The 17,073-nt window shown below is 62.2% G+C and overlaps 1 protein-coding gene across 2 annotated transcripts in view; it reads right to left on the reverse strand.

The window, feature by feature from the left end:
* COL5A1 (collagen type V alpha 1 chain) overlaps positions 1–17,073 on the reverse strand; it is a 139,281-nt gene that overhangs the window by 39,842 nt on the left and 82,366 nt on the right. For both annotated transcript variants that reach the window (XM_027966118.2, XM_027966117.2), the window contains exons 26-36: positions 15,239–15,283; positions 14,854–14,907; positions 11,458–11,502; positions 10,809–10,862; positions 8,668–8,775; positions 8,051–8,104; positions 5,811–5,864; positions 2,461–2,505; positions 2,286–2,339; positions 1,286–1,330; positions 757–810 (exon numbers count right to left, since the gene is read on the reverse strand). In XM_027966118.2, coding sequence (XP_027821919.2) covers positions 757–810; positions 1,286–1,330; positions 2,286–2,339; positions 2,461–2,505; positions 5,811–5,864; positions 8,051–8,104; positions 8,668–8,775; positions 10,809–10,862; positions 11,458–11,502; positions 14,854–14,907; positions 15,239–15,283 — 612 coding nt within the window. The remainder of the gene's footprint in view (positions 1–756; positions 811–1,285; positions 1,331–2,285; positions 2,340–2,460; positions 2,506–5,810; positions 5,865–8,050; positions 8,105–8,667; positions 8,776–10,808; positions 10,863–11,457; positions 11,503–14,853; positions 14,908–15,238; positions 15,284–17,073) is intronic.

Raw genomic sequence — 17,073 nt, forward strand, 5'->3', positions numbered from 1 at the left:
GCTGCTTCCCACGGGGAGAAGCCGAGCAGCCCCGAGGCCCGGCCGCAGGAGGCACTGGGCCCAGGTCCCTGTGGGGCAGAAGTCGAGCTCCTTCCTAACCCCCGCGCCCGCACGCGTCCCGATAGGCAGCAGCTCCCGCGACGAGGGGCTTTCCTTCTCAGAGGAAGCACACTGTTCTCTGCTGCGAGCTGAGCTGTGCCCCTCCCCAACACCACCAGGAAAAACAGGCTGAGGTCCTAACCCCCTGAGGCTGCGACCCTGGCCTCATTTGGGAACAGGGTCTCCGCAGACGGGATCAGGTCAAGGTGAGGTCTGGCTGGGTTAGGCTGGGCCCTCATCCAGGGTAGAGACAGAGAATGTGAGACAGAGGAGAGAGGAGAAGGCCAGGCGAAGATGCAGGCGGAGGGGGGCTGAGGGTCCACGAGCCCAGCGGGGCTGGGGGCTGGGAGAGGCCTCCCGGGCAGAAATCGGGCCCCGGCCCCGGGAGTTCAGGAGAGAACACGTCTCTGTGGTTTTATGGGGCTGGGCTTGCGGCCATTTGTTGTGAGAGCACTACCACCCTAACCCAGGGCCAACTGGACAGTCATGATGGTCTGATGTCAGAGGGGTCCGTGCGCCCCAAACTGCACCCCCAGCCAGAGCTCCTGGGCTGGCCCCCCTCCCCTGAGCCTGCTGCCTGGAGGCTGGAGCCGTGGGGAAGGACCAGCGTCTCCGGGACACCCTAGGCCGGCCCCACAGGGAACATGTGGTACTCACCGGGGGGCCCTTTGGTCCAGGGAACCCCGTGGGTCCTTGGGGTCCGTTGGGTCCCTGGGGACAGACAAGAGCTGGTATGAGGACAGGCATCTCCCCAGCACGTGGGCCCGGCAGCCCCACCATCAGACCTCTGAGCACAGGCACGGCCACCCTGCCCCCCACGACTTTCGAGAAGCTTTTTGCAGCCCTGCCCTCGCCGATGTGAAAAGGATGTCCCGGCGCACAAGAAGGCCCCTCAGGGCAGCGTGGGGCCCAGGACTCGATTTCCTGACATCTCAGCCACCCCCCACCCCAAGCCCCAAGGCCAGGGCCAAGCAGATGGGGTCATCACCTCCAACCAACAGCAAAGACTTTACTCCCAGTGAAGGCCACCCCCAAGACACCTCTGGATTTTAGGAACCACCCTCCTTCGCCAGAGTCGAAGGCTGGCTCCCTGCCCACCCAGGAAGCAACGCTGGGGGCCGCTGAGGGAAGGCAGCTCCCCTGCAGATGTTCCTGGGGGTGTTCCTGGGCGTGTCCAGGTGCTTACCCGTTCACCGGGAGGGCCAGCCGGGCCATCGCCTCCAGAGTTGCCCTGGGAAGGCAGGGAAAGAGCAAGAAAAGCTTAGTATTACCATTCCTGTCATAACTATTTTTGATGAAAAGACCCTGGCCCATGATGTCATCACAGGTGCAGAATCGCCTAGCGCCCCTGTGCCCTCTGGAGTCACCCCGCCTCTGCACGGAGCAGAGCACACTAGCCTTGGGCGGTCCTCGCCTCTGCACACACACCCGGCACAGAGCCAGCCTCGCTGGGGCTGAGACACTCCCAGGAGGACGTGCTGCTGCGCTGGGACAAGGGCCAGGCTCCCCCCAGGGGCCAAAGCTCACGAGAAGACGGGACGCAGGCTGCGTCCCAGGGCCCACCCAGGAGCCCGCGGCAGCTGAGCATGCAGTCAGCCTCTGGGGGCGCGACTGGGCCCAGAGCTCGTCACAGAGGGACTCGGGCAACCCCCAGCCCGCTCTGCCCCTGCCTGGCTCGCCACCTCCACCAGCTGCGGGCCCATCTCCTTAGCAGCAAAGTGCGCTGGAATCACGCCCTGCACAGGGCAGGAGAGGACGGGCCTGCTTCCTGGCCAACGACTGCTTCTACGCCGATTGGAGGAGTTGGTGTCAAGGCCTCAGGGTGGGAGAAGAGGCCTTAGAGGTGGGCCTGGACTCTCGCAGGGGAGGAAAGAACTTTCTTTAGAGACCCGGCAAGATGTCTCTTCCAAAGCCCTCTCGAAGAAAAGAAGCGAGGCCTCCCCATCAGAGCTGGGGGACACTGGTCCAAAGCCTGGATGGGCCTGACCTCCACACTGCGGTGGCCCCAGGTGGCCTCTGATTCGACCTCACCTAACTCAACCAGCTCCTTCTTAAATACCCCCAAGAAATCTTCTTTCACTCTTTTATTTTTACAGTGGAGAAGGCCGTGGGGCCCCCTCTGTGGGGGTGGACAGCACCAAGAACTCGGGGTCAGGCCGGGGCCACAGAGGAGACGGCACACGCACCTTGGGGCCAGGCTTCCCGGTTATGCCCCGTGGGCCTCTTTCACCTCGTGGGCCCTGGACAAACGGAAGAGAAGACAGGTGGGCCCCAACCCTGCGTGCACGATGCCTTCATCCCCACTCCCACCAGGCAGGCACCCCACCACCCGCGCCCAGTCTGGAGGCCGCCCAGGGTTACCGTCGGGCCTCGCTGCCCCCGCGGTCCCGGCTTCCCAGGGGTGCCCTGCAATCAGAGAAGGGTGTCAGTCGGTCACGCAGCACGCCTGCCCTGCATGGGTGATGCAGAGACCACTGGAAGTCAAGCTAGAAAGGCCCACCCCCTCATCTTGGCTTTAAAGGGAGACGTCTCAGGGTGGCAGGACGCACCTCTCGGGCAATGCACCCAGCCTCACGCCTCTGCACGAGGGCCTTCTGAAACCCAGCTCCCTCTGCCGCCCGAGGGATGTTCACCACGCTTCTCTGGTTTCGTCCCCTCAAAACATCCACTCCCCGCCCCTTCCCTCCCCCACCCAACCTTCCCTCTTCATCTCTCACAGCACTGGAGGTAGGGAGGCATCATCACTACAAGAGGAGAAAGTCAGCCCCTTTCATACATAATTTACTTCCGCTACAGTTAAGGATATTAGCCATTAAATTTTCAACAGGCTCTGCAGACAAACAAACTTGCAATTTAATATATAAATCATATATCCAAGAGTCATTTGCTTCTCTTCTAATAGAATTTAGACTCCTTCTCTCTGTTGTTCTGCATTTTCCAAACCACGGAAAACAAATGCACTGCAATTTTTTTTCCCCAAAGCAAAGACGTAATAGCGGTAAGTGCAGTTTACCTACGGCGTGTGCGAGTAATGGATTGATCGTGGCCCTACATCTCCGCTGCTTCTCCATTCATCTTCCGGAATTATTTTTTTTCCCCGGTTTCTAACAACAAAGCCCAAGATGGATCTGCATTGCTAAGGACCACCTAATACATCTCCTCTCACCATCTTTCACTCATTTGCTGCCAGAATCAAAACTGCTTTCCAGAGCCTCCCGTTTTGAAAGGAATTTAATAAAACCGTTTATGATGATGAGGTAATTATGAAGCTTTTAACAATGCACGCTGGTCTCGATGCTTTCATTAGGCGGCAGTATCTCTTGGCTTCAAATAAATATTTGCCGACGAGAATTAATGAAACATCTGCTTTCTTCAACTGATGGGCTCCCGCCAGCGAGACACTGAGGCTCACCCCTGGGTGACTTCCTGGCGTCTGTGGGTGAGTCCAGCTGGCACGTCAGCTCATGCCAAGCCTCCATCCACAGCACGACCTGGATCACGGTTCTGATCTTGCAGCCTGACCAGCTCTCGGTTCCAACCTAAACAAACTGCCCAGCCTCAGCCTCGGAGCCCGTCGGCCTCCCAGGTGGCACCAGCCTTACCAGGTTTGTTTGCTCGTAGACGGAGCCAGAGTCTGCATCCTGGCGGCGGAGGCCGCTGGACAGAAGATGCCCCACCCACGGCCCCCTCAGCAAGCCTCCCATAAGTGCCTGTCAGCATGGCTTTGCAGGGGAGGCAGGGGCCCTCCCAGAACTGGCCTCGCTAAAGTCGAGATGCCCTAAGCTGGAGATGGAAGCTTCGGGTTACAGGTGGTGCTGCTAAGGGGCTGGCTCTTCCCAAGCCGGTCCGGTGGGGACCCTGCCTGGGCCCGGGGTGCAGGCCAGCGATAGGGACAAGCCATCAATGGTCACGTGACAGCCAGCTGTACGTGGACCTCCCGGCCAGCGGTCCGCCGGCCCAGCCAGCCCCTCCAGAGAGGCCAGGATGAGGTGGACGGAAGACCTGCCGGCTCTCAGGCAGCCCACACACGGGGGCATACGCATGTCAGCACACACGCCACCTGTCACGCCCAGTAGCCCAGCCCTCAGACGCATCTGCATAAGCCCCAAAGCAGACGGTTTCCTCGAGGTGTCCAGGCTTCAGGTCCCGGGAACCAAGTCGGACTCTCAGACCAGGAGCGAGTCCCCGGTCCCAGGCCTCTCTGCTTTCCAAACACCCATTCGCAGTGATGACCGCGGTGACCCGCGTGCCGATGCCCTGGAACAACGGCCTGTGGGGGCCGGGGGCGTCCAGGCACCTGCCCGGCCTTCTCAGCTCGGGGGTGGAGTGGCTGAGGGGCGGAAGAAGGGAGCAGGGCTTGGAGCAGAGTGCCAGTCCCGGGGCCACAGCCAGGCCTCCGCGGCATCCCCAGCCCGGCTCCTCCATGCAAAGGGGTGGTGGTCACATCACAGGCCTCCAGTAGCCGTCATGGCCCCTCCCGGGGATTCTCTCGGCAACGTGGTGTGGAAGGCCCTGTTCTCCAGCACCGGGGCTGCCTGCTCTGCGGCTCTGAGGTTCCTCTGCTTTTACAGACCCTGGACTACTACTTTCCACGAGTGACCGCCTTTCCCCAAGATGCTAGTTAGGCCGTCCCCACCAGGAAGAACGAGACAGACGGGTAGGCAGGTGGGTGATAGACACAGGGACAGATGTAAGTGCAGACACAGACACGGGCGCGACACAGATAGCAACACCCAGGTGCGTAGCAAGGACACAATACACACGTGATACGAACACGCAGATACAGACAGACGTGCAGACGCGGCTAGACACCGATTCACCCAGACAGGCCGTGGCCCCTGTATCGCGCGGTCAGCCTGCCCTCAGGAAGCCCCGTCTTCTCTTCCTGAATCTGGCAAACACGGCCATCTACGCGGATTACGGACGGCTTTAGGTCTTCCCCCGTGCTTTCCAGAGATCGCACTGTCTCAGCTCAAAGACAGTAACGGTCATTGGAGTGAGCACTTAACGGGGGCAGCCCGTCCGTCTGGGCAGGGAGGACCCACCCAGGCCTGCTCTGCACACCCAGACGCCTGTGGACAAGCAGCCTTGCGTCCGAAGGCCCAAGCGGACCTTTTGATCCCGTTCAGCCGGGAGCAGTGCTCAGGATGCCTCGCGTGACGCCGCTAAGGGCAGTTCCCACTGGAGGGCCTGGGCCGGGGAGGCTGGGGGGACGGCCCTGGGCCCTCGGATCACCTTCACACTCCATGACAATGGAGGGAAACCAGGCCTGCTGCCCTCCGGAGGGTGTCCAGTGACGGCGGCAGCCCAGGAAGAGGAGGGGTGCGCCTGGACCCTGGACGAGGGGCTCCCTGAGACGTCAGCACAGAGCAAGGGCCTCTCCCCGCCTTTTAAAATGAGTCACTTGGGCTGCAAGAGGAGAGTCTGGGTTTCGCCAGTGACCCGAGAGCTGCTGCGATCGTGGCAAGTGTGAGAAAGCGCTGTCCTCCTCACACCTCCCCCTCTGGCCGGCTGCCTGACCTACCGCACTCCCGCCCGGCCCAGCGACCCGAGAGCCACCAGTGCGCAGTGTAAAGACTTAAGGTCAGCTGCTCCGGAAAGCAGTTCTGGCAGCAAAGTGGGTGAGAAATAAACAGGGTGTACTGGAGAACAGACTCGCTAACACCGGGGCCGCAGACAAACTGCCTGGGCAGAGACCAGGCGGTCCTTACCCTGCCGCCCTTTTCTCCGTTGGCGCCAGGAAATCCAGGAAATCCGATAGAACCCTGGAAGAGAGTTCACGAGGGAAGAAGCGTCAGAGACTGGCCAGGGACGAGCTGTGTGCTGGGCCAGCTGGAGGACGAGCCTGCCGGAGTCCTCAGCCCCGGGTCAGACTCCCCACCCACCCCGACTCGCCACCCAGCCACCCACCGTCCACCACGCCCCCATCCACCCCCCGTCCATCCATCCACCCACTTACCCATCCATCATCCATCCATCCACTCATTCACCCATATACCACCTACCCACCCCCCATCCACCATCCATCCATCCATCCACCCCCCACCCCCCACCCCCCATCCACCATCCATCCATCCATCCACACCCAACCCCCCCATACTCCCCATCCACTGACCGTCCACCACGCCCCCATCCACCCACCGTCCATCCATCCATCCACCATTCACCCATTCACCCATATACCACCTACCCACCTCCATCCACCCATCCACATCCATCATCCACCCACCTCCCCACCCCCCATCCATCCATCCACTCATTCACCCATATACCACCTACCCACCCACCACCCACCACCTCGGTATTTCCTGAGCATCTCACAGACTCCAAATATAAAAATCAGAACGGACTCTTAACCACGCTTCCCCTTCCTCCCTCTGTCCACACGCTCCTCTCACACACCCATGTCTGCAGAACACCGGTGCTGGGGAAGAAAAGCGCGGGTGCCACCCAGGCTGCTGGGGCGGCGTGTGACTCTCACACTTGCGACATTTGTTTTCGCACCTCGTTGTCGCGTTGTACCCTCTCACAGCGCCTCTGAATAAAGCGCGGCAGCCCATAAAGTCAGAACTGAGTGCAAGCTCAAGCACCAAGCATGGCGCCGCAGGGCCCCTTCAACTCTGGGACTTCGCAAGGTGCACACAGGCAGCAAGCACTTAGGAGCTTTGGCTGAATAAATATCCAAACACCTACTATGTGAGCTCCCGGTGACACTGTCTACAACATTTGCTGAGTCCGTCTCTACTCTCCACCGGACTTAAAATCCTGACCTGAACGTGTACTTAGCCCAGGACAAGTTTACTGATGCTGCCTCTGCCAAGGGGCTTCAGCTTGGCCAACCCCCCGTGTGCCTGCCTGCTGATTCAAAGAGAAGACTGGGCCGAGCTTTGTGGCGGGAAAACCAGGGATGCTGGCGTCACGGCTCTCAGCTCAGGAGCGGGATCACCACCCCAGGACCGTCCAGACTTCAAGCAGCTTCAAGGTTCTCCTTCTGCCTTCATGAAAAGCTGCCTGAACTTGATCTATACCCCCCACCTCGTCTCTCCCAAACTCCTCCTCTCTTTCCCTTCACCCCCGCCAAACGGACACGCATTTCAGGAGAGAAAACGTGTCCATCAGGGTCTCTTCACACAAGTACAGCGGCCGGCACTGCAGTCAGTGGGCACATCGCTAACCGACACGAAGTGGAACTATCTCATGGCAGATGGTTCCCCCCCGAGGGACGGCTGTGGGCTCACCCGCCAAGAGGGGGAGGTTGCCCTTCCCCAGGGAGGACGGCTGTGGACACTGCCATCAGCCGCACGGGGACATCTAGGGCTGCGGCCCAGCCCGCGGGCCCTGCCTCTGCTAACAAGGAGGGCGTCCGGAGGCTTGTAGCCGGAGGAGGGCAGGATGCAGACACCTACCCGACAGATCCGTGAGTTAGCTTTTGCTGTTAATTACATCTCTAGTGCAGGCAGCTGGCAATTTTTTAAGGAAGAACCATGAATAATAAAAGGTGAGACAGGAAAAACGGTGTAAGTGATTTGCGAAGCCTCAAGGAGCTGTTTCACATAACGCAAAGCATGATTTCCTCTAAGAAAGTTTTCATCTTTCTTTTACGCTCAGTTACGAGCAAATAACCTCTGAATTTCCAAGGAGAATTAACTCTGCGGGAGGTACACAGCTCTGGGGGTGGAGAAACCGGTACACAAAGTCCCTGAGAGGCCATAGGGGCTAAGGACTCGGAGGTGCAGCTCAGGATCTGCCTCTCTGAAAGGCTCACCTAATTCTCCCAGGCCCTCCTTCTCACTCAGCCAAGTCCCCACAGAAGGCTGAGTGGGGCAGACCCGGGACACGGCCACCGTGACCTTCTGCTTTGTCGTAGCAGCTACGCAGGGCGGGGCAGGGGGGTGATAGTGTGCAGGCTGGCGAGACGCCAGCGGTCAGACCTCACCAGGTTGCACGTTACCTTTGGCCCCTGTCTTCCTGGGTAGCCTGGCAGTCCTGGGACTCCGAGTTTGCCCTGCGGAGAGAAAGAGGTACGTCACGAGCCGGCCGGCCCTGCTTGGAACAGAGAGGAAGCCGGCGTGTGTCGGCAGGGGACCTGGAGCAGGGTGCCTTCAGAGAGAGCCTGCCTTTCCTCCCCCAGCATCCCTCCCTGGTTTGGAGCAAGGCCCCTCGAGCAGGAATGGACACCCCTGCTAAAGCCAACGGGTGGAGGCTGATGCCCCATGTACAGGAAAAGCGCTCTCTGTCTGTGGGGTTTTGCTCAATCCTTCTGTCGAAGCGTCCCAGCCTTGGGGCCGGACAGGGCGGGGTGTTTGGGCTACTGGTGAGCCGGTTCCTGTGCAGGGGCTAGGAAAGGGGGTGGGGGAGCAAGACGAGGAGGGCGGCCCCCTCAGGTTTAAGAGCAGCTGTCAGGAGACCCTGCTCCCAGCCCTGAGCTTAGGGAGCGCCCCCAGGCACGGGTGCGGTGGCCCAGCAGGCCAGCACCCTGTCAGGATGCACACCGGCCCCACGGGGGCTCTGCCTGCCCGACCCGCCGCCTGGACGCCCCAGGCCTTCGGGAGGGCCCGCGTCACGTACCTTCTCCCCAGGGGGTCCCAGAGGACCAGGGTCGCCGTTCGGACCGCCTCGTCCCTTGGGACCTTCGGGACCGTCCTCCCCTCTGGGACCAGGTGGGCCGATCTCCCCCTGCAGGTAAGAAGGAGGGGGTGAGGGCGTCGCCCACAGACTGCAGTCCACGGGGGTCCCCCCACCGTCTGGGAGCGAGGGTGGGTGGCAAGAGTCGCTGGCCTGGCTCAAGCAGATCCAGCCCTGTCCCAGCCCCGGAAGACCGCGGCGCCCACTCTCGGGCCCATGGCCCCGTCTTCCCAGTGGCCTTCGGTCAAGCACCTCCTGGCTGAACTAGGAGCTCTGACCTGCTATTTCCCCATCGGGCAGGGGGTGGATGGCGGGGGCAGCCGCCTTCTCTTCCCGAAGCCCTGGGAAGTCCCGGAATGGCCCAGGAGATCAGTCAGACTGTAGCCTGAGGGTCAGCACCCACGGGAGACCCACAGGCTGTGTCCAGAGACAGAAGGGCAAAATGCCACCTCACCGGCTCTGCCAGGTACAGGCGGGGAGGCCCGAGTCACCAGGAAGGGGGCCTTGGGAGCCAAGAAAGGGCGGCAGCGGGGGCCCGGCCTGGCCGCGGAGTGTCCGCCTGGCCTTGCTGTCTGCGTGGGCCCTCCTCTGATCCCCGATGTCCAGGAGCAGCTGTGGGACAGCTGTGCAAGCCCCCCTTAGAAACGTGCGTTGCGGGAATAAAGCCAGCCAACAGCTCTCTCGTTCCTCGGCTCCAAGCTCCGCAGGACGAGGACGCGCTGTCCCTAAGAAGCGCTTTGCTCACTCAACCCGAGAATCCTTCCCGTGTTTACTGAGCCCTCAGGAAATTAGGAAATGCCAAGCGTCGGCAGAAATGCCTCTCCGGGAGAAATTACGATGGAAGAGGCCCCCTCCCGGCCCCCCGTCCATCCTCAGCCAGAGGCGAGCCCAGGGCACGGAGTGACTGGGGGATGGCTTGGGAAAATGTGTGCCTCATGTTGCTGGAAAAGAAGATAAAGGGGGCTTTCACCAGCCAGACAGCGAGAGGCCCCTCAGATGTGGGGAGCCATCACCGTAGAGAAAATTCTAGAAGGGCTGTCTTCGGCAGCACTGTCACTGGGACAGGACTGAGATATGAACACCTCTCTTTTCTTCCCCTCCTTCTAATGGAGGCCCGGATCCCATCTGCCGTCCAGCACGGGACAAAGCACCGAGCCACAGGCCCTCTGGTTCTGGCGGATTCTGGAACGGCACCCGCAGGCCCGATCTGTGGGGGACAATCCGGGCGGCCAGCCACATGGCAGCCTCATTCCCGAGGATGACGTCCGTCCAGGTGTGGATACAGCTGCTGCCTTGGCGGGCCCTCCGGGGGTGCAGGGCTCCGCTCCTTCTGGACTCTCTGGGAGTTCTCCAGGGTGTCCCCACAGCCGCAGGCAGCTGGCCCGCCAGCCCAGCCTCCGCCCCAGCATCACCTGGGTCACCCTCCTTTCCATGGAGACTCTGCCACTGGTTTCTGTGGGCACCAGCAGTGTGACACACCCCAGCCTGCTCCCCTGGAGCCGAGGCAAGATATTCACTAAAAACCAGCCAGGCTGTTGCAGCCTCGGACAGGCCGGCCCAAGGTCCAGAACACAGGGGCTGCTGTCGGGGGTCTGGAGAGCAGCTGAAGAGGTGGTTGGGGGCCCAGATGCGGGTCAGGGAGCCCAGGCCCCTGTCCAGGTGCAGCCCTGCTGGGACCCCCCAGCAGCCTCTGGCAGCATGCGACCCTCCCTGGTGAGCTGGGCCATTTCTGCAACCCCTTCTCTTTCCCGGACGCCTGTCGCACTTCACGACCCAGAAGCATCGCTCTGCAAACCAGGACGGCTGCTGCTCCCAAAGCACCCGATGCTTTGTGACCCTGTGGACTGCAGCACTGGCCGGGGTACTGGCCAGCAAGGAAAAGTCCCCACTGACCCCCTGATGAATACGGGCCAGAGGAGCCAGGTGACCCCGCAGGCGGGGCTGGGACCAGGTGTCAGCTGCCGCAGCTCCAGGCTGAAAGCTGGGGAGGAGCCGGCTGCTGCTGGTGGCCAGGAGCCTCCACGGAGGCCTCAGCTCTGTCCTGAGAGGCTGCCCTGTGGCCCCTCCCTGCCCCCGACACTCACCCGATCGCCCTTGATGCCCATGTCTCCTTTGAAGCCCGGGAAGCCATCTTCACCCTGCAGGGGGACCAGAGAGAGCCTCAGTGTGGGGGAGAGAATCCCCGCCCGGCTCCCCCCACACCAAAGCCTCTGGGCCCCACCCCACGGCCGACGCGCTGGGTCAGGACTCTGAGTGGCCGGCCCCGGCCCTCGGGAGCTGTGTCCCTGTTCACCCTTTGCTTTCGGCGGCTCTGGCCGGCTCGCAGCAGGAAGGCTGCAGTCCTGGGGGCCTGGCTTCACTGGGCGCCCCGGGCCGGCTCTATCGGCGCCCCTTTCTCAGAATCTGCCTCGAGTGTGCATGACCGCAGGCCCGAAGCAGGGGACAGGTGGATTTGAGGAGGGGGAGACCGACAGAAGACCCTCAAGAGGGCCAGGGCCGCTACTGACGGCCTCGCAGGACGGCCAGGAGACACTCTGGGCCAGGCCGGGCTGCGGAGGGGCAGGCAGTCAGGGGCGACTCAGTCACCAGGCCCCAAGGTTCACGGGGGAGCTGTGCGCACCGCTGCTGTCAGGGAACTGGGGGCTCCCATGTCAGTGGCCCGTGGTCACTCCGGCCCCCAGGGCAGCCCTCCCGGCTCCCGGCCAGGCCCCGCGAGGAGGTGGGGACACTCACCTTCTCGCCCTTGGTGCCCTTCAGACCTCGGATGCCGTCCGCCCCCTGTGTGGACAGAGAGGGCGAGCAGTCAGGGCCCAGGCTGAGAGCAGGCCTGGCCCCCGGCACTCGGGAGGCTGAGTGCCCCCGCAGGCAGTCCTCAGCATCCTGGTCTCACGGCAGAGAGCGGCCTGGGCAGGCACCCTTTCACCCAGAGCCTGTTCTCTTCCAGAAACACCCCCCTCTCTGGCTTCGGGCTCCAGAGTCAGGCAGACGGGTTCAGGCCCCCTCTGTAGCCTCTGACGAGGCCCCAGACTTTTGTTCACTTGGAAAGTCGGGGTGATGGCAATCCTCACCCCAGCCCTGCTGGGAAGCCCTGGGGTCTTTGCCTGGCACACAGCAGGTACTCAATAAGCAGGGCTGTGTTCCATCTGACGGTCTTCAGTCTCTATTGCTATTAATGAAGTGAAGTCTCTTAGTCATGTCCGACTCTTTGTGACCCCATGGACTGTAACTTATCACGTTACTCTGACCATGGGATTTTCCAGGCAAGAATGCTGGAGTGGGCTGCCATTTCCTTCTCCAGGGGTTCTTCCTGACCCAGGGATCGAACCCAGGTCTCCTGCATTGCAGGCAGACGCTTTAACATCTGAACCACCAGGGAAGCCACGTACTACTATTAATACGTGATCATTATTATAACAGCATCTAATAGCATTAATTACCACCTGGTAACACCAGCCACCCCGTCACTCTCAGTGTGTCGGCTGAGGAAGCGGCTCATCCTCATGCTGAGCAAGAACTGTCAGGCAGGACCAGTCCGAGTCTGCCAGACCAGCTGAAACGGCTCCATCCCGGGGACAGACTTGGCGGCCACGGCCCACCTGCTGGCCAGGTGCAGAGCCCGCCCTGTTGACTGCACAGGCGGCCTCAGGCCTCCCGCCTGCGCCTGCGGGGCCCCAGAGAGGCTGGCCTCCCGCTGGGAGCCAGCTGAGCCTGAGGCCAGATCCTTGTGCTGCCGGCTGCCCTCTTGTGGCAAGAACTCCGCTCAGAACCGGCAGCTCTGAGCCTGCGTGCAGAGGCCCTGGCGGGCTGAGCCGGAGGGCCGGCTCAGACAGACGCAGGGAGTGCAGAGCGGGCTCAGCCTGTGCCCCGGGCGCCACCCCAGGCCGCAGTCTGCTGCCGGACAGAGGGGAGGCCAGGGACCCTGAAACCCCGATTTCGAGGGGCTCTCTGGCACCTGCTCTCCAGCACCTTGCCCAGCAGGCCAGGTGAGCTTCCCTCCCCACGCCCGACCAGATAGACGATGCGGAGACAGAATCGGGCGGATCCCTGCCAGACCTGAAGTTCTACAGGCTCATGGCCCGTCCGAGGCCAGGGAACAGAAGACCAGGGCTTCCCGGCCTGAGCGCTGCCGCCTTGGGGTCTGGATGGTTCTTTGTTGCGAGGCTGCCCGGGCAAGTAGCGGGTGGAGCAGGCTTGCAGACCGCTGCCCCTCAGTAGCCCCTGAAGTAGCCCCTCCAAGCCGTGGCGCTCAGAAACGTCTGCAGGTGTCCCTGGGGGAGACTCCGCCCCGGGTGAGAGCCCTGGACCAGAACACCCACCACGGCCCTGGTGGCCCAGCATCTGGGGAGGGAGAGCCGGGGCCACAGAACAGTGCAGGGGCAGCGCCCTCTGGGTCTCCCTCTGTGAGGGCACAGAGGTGGACGGGGCTTCCCAGGCCTGGAGTGGATTCACGTGGGGGGCTTCCACCAGCCCCCCAGCCCTGCGGGGGCTCAGCGACAGGCCGTGCGCCCTCATAGTCAAACTCAACGGATCCCTGAGAAAGGGCTAAGTCAGGGGGCAAACCAGGAGAGGCGAAAAGGTCAGTGAGGCCAAAGAGCCCAGGGGGCCCGTTTCTAGGGGGAGGAAAGCGGAGGGCCTTGGCCGGCCTGCACCTCTGCGGTCACCGCCCTCCAGGTCTCGTCAGGGGCTCCGCGGGTGTCCAAGCACACGGGCATGAGAACCCACTAATCCGAGAAAACAGCGTCCGGCCTTGCTCTCCCTCCCGCCCTCCGCTCGCCCATCTAGCGGGACGGCCCATGTCTCGGATGAATTCTCATCAGGCCGACACGGTGAGCGCGTTCCCCCTGAGCACCTCGGAGCAGACACCCTCCCAGCTCACAGCAGCGGCGGCCCGCGCTCGCTGTGCAACCGGAATTTGTGAGACAGACGTGCTCCGAGCGCACACGGTCAGCACGGCGCTAGGTGGCTGCCCTTGTAAACTCATCAGGCAGCGCGCGGGCCGAGGGCCTGCTTCAGAGAGACGCCGCCGTCCAAGGTTCCCGACCTTGGAACACCTCGACTCCGGGAAATGGCAGCCGGGGCCCCTTGGGGTCAGGATAGGGCCCTTGACTAGGGATAAGTGAGTCTAGGGTGAGTCCTGAGTCCCGCGTGGATTTGAGGGGAGTTGCGGGGAGGTCCCTAAAACACAGAATCTTGGGTTCTCCCTCCTCCACCCCACGGGGCAGATGTGCACTCTGACGTGCAAAGTGCTTGAAAGCGTAAAGCAGCGTGAAGGACCCGGGTGGGGACCCCAGAGCTTACGGGCGTGTTCACGCACGCCCTCCCAGGTAAACAAGATGTTTTACGCATGCACATACACGGGTCCTTCACATCAAATGGCCGTCGTTCTGAAGGAAAGAGCCGCCCTTAGCTCTCCTGTGGGTGGGGAGCCTGTGACCGAAGGCCGGGCAGCGACCCAACCCGAGGAGGAAGGGCTCTCGGCGCTCACACCGGGGGCGCCCGTCTGCGGGTGCGTGTTCAGAAAGCATTGCACAGCACAAAGCCAACGCTCGGCTCGGGGCGAACTGGCAGCCGTGTGTTGGGGACTGGGGCTGCACACCCGTTTAATGAGGTTCCAGCAGCCTTTCAACAGGGTGTAAATAGATGGAGTCTCCCACGGACACACCCCCCAACAGCAAGGTCTGCCCAGACGTTACTGTTGGGGATAGTCTCTGTCTCAACGTGCGAACGGTCCAGAAGAAAACGTCCCAAACTTCCCAGGAAAGGGCCCCCAGCTCGGTGCTTGGGCTCAGGACAGCCGCCCTGAGGGACTCCAAGACCAACAGGCCACTCAACAGGGACTGTAAAGGAGCAAGGGCGAAGGGTGCCCCGCGTCCTGGAGAAGGCCACCACCGAGCTGCCCCTGCTGCCCCAGACGCCGGGGGCGTGCCCTGCTCCGTGGGAGCCCCTCCCGGCCCCCGGGGCCCCTCCATCACCCGCTTGGGCTCACATGCCGGGAGCCGATCACCCAGACCAGGGCTGCCCCCGCATGGGCAGGCGGGAGGTTAAAGCACAGGATCCCTAACACAGGTCCAGCCGTGCCCCAAAGTCCTGACCCCGACCTCCAGGAAAACCCCAGGCTGAGATGCTCACCTTGACTCCGCGAGGACCTGGGTAGCCAATTGGACCCTGGGGGCCAGGTGGACCCTGAAGCCAGACAGGAAAGTGTGTTAGGCCCATCTTGGGTGGATGACATGGGTTCACTCCGAGTCACCCTGGGTCCTTCCAGCACAAGCCGGAAAGTGGGCCTGCCCCCAGCACACTGCCCTCTCGCTGCGAGCAGAGCAGATGGGTGTCTCAGGCCAGGCCTGAAGGAGGAGACACGTGGGCACCACCCAGCTCCACAGGGAAGGGGGCTCCGCAGGGGGTCTTCTCGGGATGGATGCGAGCAGGGCAGGGGTCCCAGATCAGAGGGGGGCCCAGTCCCACCCATCCTGAGGGAGATGCTGGAGGGGCCAGGGGTACAGCCGGTACCCACCTGCCCTCCCTTCTCTCCTGGAGGGCCTTCTTTGCCAGGGTGCCCCTGTTGGGAAAGAGAAGGCTGACGTTAGTCAGTGGCCGCTGGGAATGCAGGCTTCGCCCACAGCGGTCTCCAGTGTGAGGGTCAGAGCCCGGGTCCCTCCTGCTCCTCCCCACAGCACCTCGGTCCCCCCGCCCTTTTGGCCCCGACCCTCGGTGGCTTCATCTGTTAACATGGGAGCGATGCCGGGGCGCGGCAACGGCAGGGGACGCGCTTCCAAGCCCACAGACAGGCCCCAGCCCCGTGGTGTGCCGGGGCCCCGACCCAGCCTGCTCCCAGCCCGTGCCCAGCCTGCGGTGGGTGGGGTCAGTGACAGCAAGCCCGTGTGTTCAAGGTCAACCAGCAAAACCGCACCGGTGGCCAAGCAAGGACAGGGAAGGGGGACCCGACCCCCAGGTTCCCAGGCACCCCAGGTCTTCAGACATCACCCCAGGTGACACAGATGAGGAGGGAAGCTGGGGGCAAGGGGAGAATCCCCCAAGAGGTGCAGAGCGGTGGCCCCAGGAACTGCTCACGACCCCCTCTACCCCGGTGCCATCAATCCATTCTTAGGAACTTCACCTTCTCTGACTTTCAGACCCAAGCTGGTCACTAAGTTCAGTGCCTCTGAGCTCAGGAGCCAAACACGGACGATAAAAACAGAACCTGAGTGTTCACTGTTGAGAAACAGGGTCCTGCCCCCAAGGGCGCCAGTAAAGCGAAGGCATGCGGCGTGGGGTGAGGATGCTGGCAGGGCACGGCAGCCTGACTCTAATCCTGGGAACCCTCGAGCCGCTGTGTGACCTTAGGCGGGTCGCTTGCCCTCTCTGGGCGTCCTCTCTCGAGGGTGTGTAGCGAGAGAGTGGGCTGACTGCTCTCAGCTCGATCCCTCCAAAGTTCTAGGGCTCCACTGTGGGGATGCGGGTCTCACCCATTTGAACACACGATTTGCGTGGTTCTTTTTAGTTTGCGATCATTGTGAACTGCATTTGATGCACTGCAGACAGCCTGAGGCGGGGGCCACATGAGGGGAGAACGCGGAAGCTCCTCTGCTGGGGGTGGTACCCCGGGAGCCCGTGAGGACAATCAGGCGCTGGTTGGACCACGCCTGCGGCCGGGCCCGGAGGGACACGCGGCCCGCCCTCCACCTTCCCGAGCCCCAGGCCAGCAGGGCTGCACCTAGACGTGCCCCCTGCCCCGGGGCCGCTGGAGAAAGCGGAGGCCTCCTACCTCGCCACATGGGCAATTCCTGGGCCTTTTGTACCGTTTCCACCAAACCTCGAGTTTCTCCGAGAAGGGACTGAGGTCTCGGGCAGCCGGTGGTGAAGCCCAGGCCCCGGACACAAACAAGCAGGGACCCCACATCTGGAGGCGAGCCGACCCTCCACCTAGGGATGACCTTACTTACACGGTGGCCCTAAGGACAGACCTGGGGACTCGCCGAGTGCTCCAGGGGTTAAGACTCTGCCTTGCAATTCAGGGGACTTGGGTTCAACACCTGGTCAGGGAAATAAGATCCCACATGTCTGGGGGCAACTAAGCCTGCGTGTCACAACTGACCTGACCACTCTGTTTTGGGGGGCACTGGGTTTTTTGGGGGTACGCTGAACAGCTTTCAGGATCTTAGTTCCCCAACCGGAGATTGAACCCATGTTCCTGCAGAGGAAGCACTCTGTCCTAAGCCCTGAACCACCAGGGAAGTCCCCACTGCGATCACTACTGTTGGAATGGAGGCCGGGCTTCTAAGCCGTGTTCCCAGGATGACAGCCGCTTTGTGGGGGGAGCACCGCCCTCACGTATTTTGAGCGTTTGCA

Source organism: Ovis aries, chromosome 3 (assembly GCF_016772045.2).
Source record: "Ovis aries strain OAR_USU_Benz2616 breed Rambouillet chromosome 3, ARS-UI_Ramb_v3.0, whole genome shotgun sequence".
In the NCBI taxonomy this organism is placed as follows: Eukaryota; Metazoa; Chordata; class Mammalia; order Artiodactyla; family Bovidae; genus Ovis; species Ovis aries.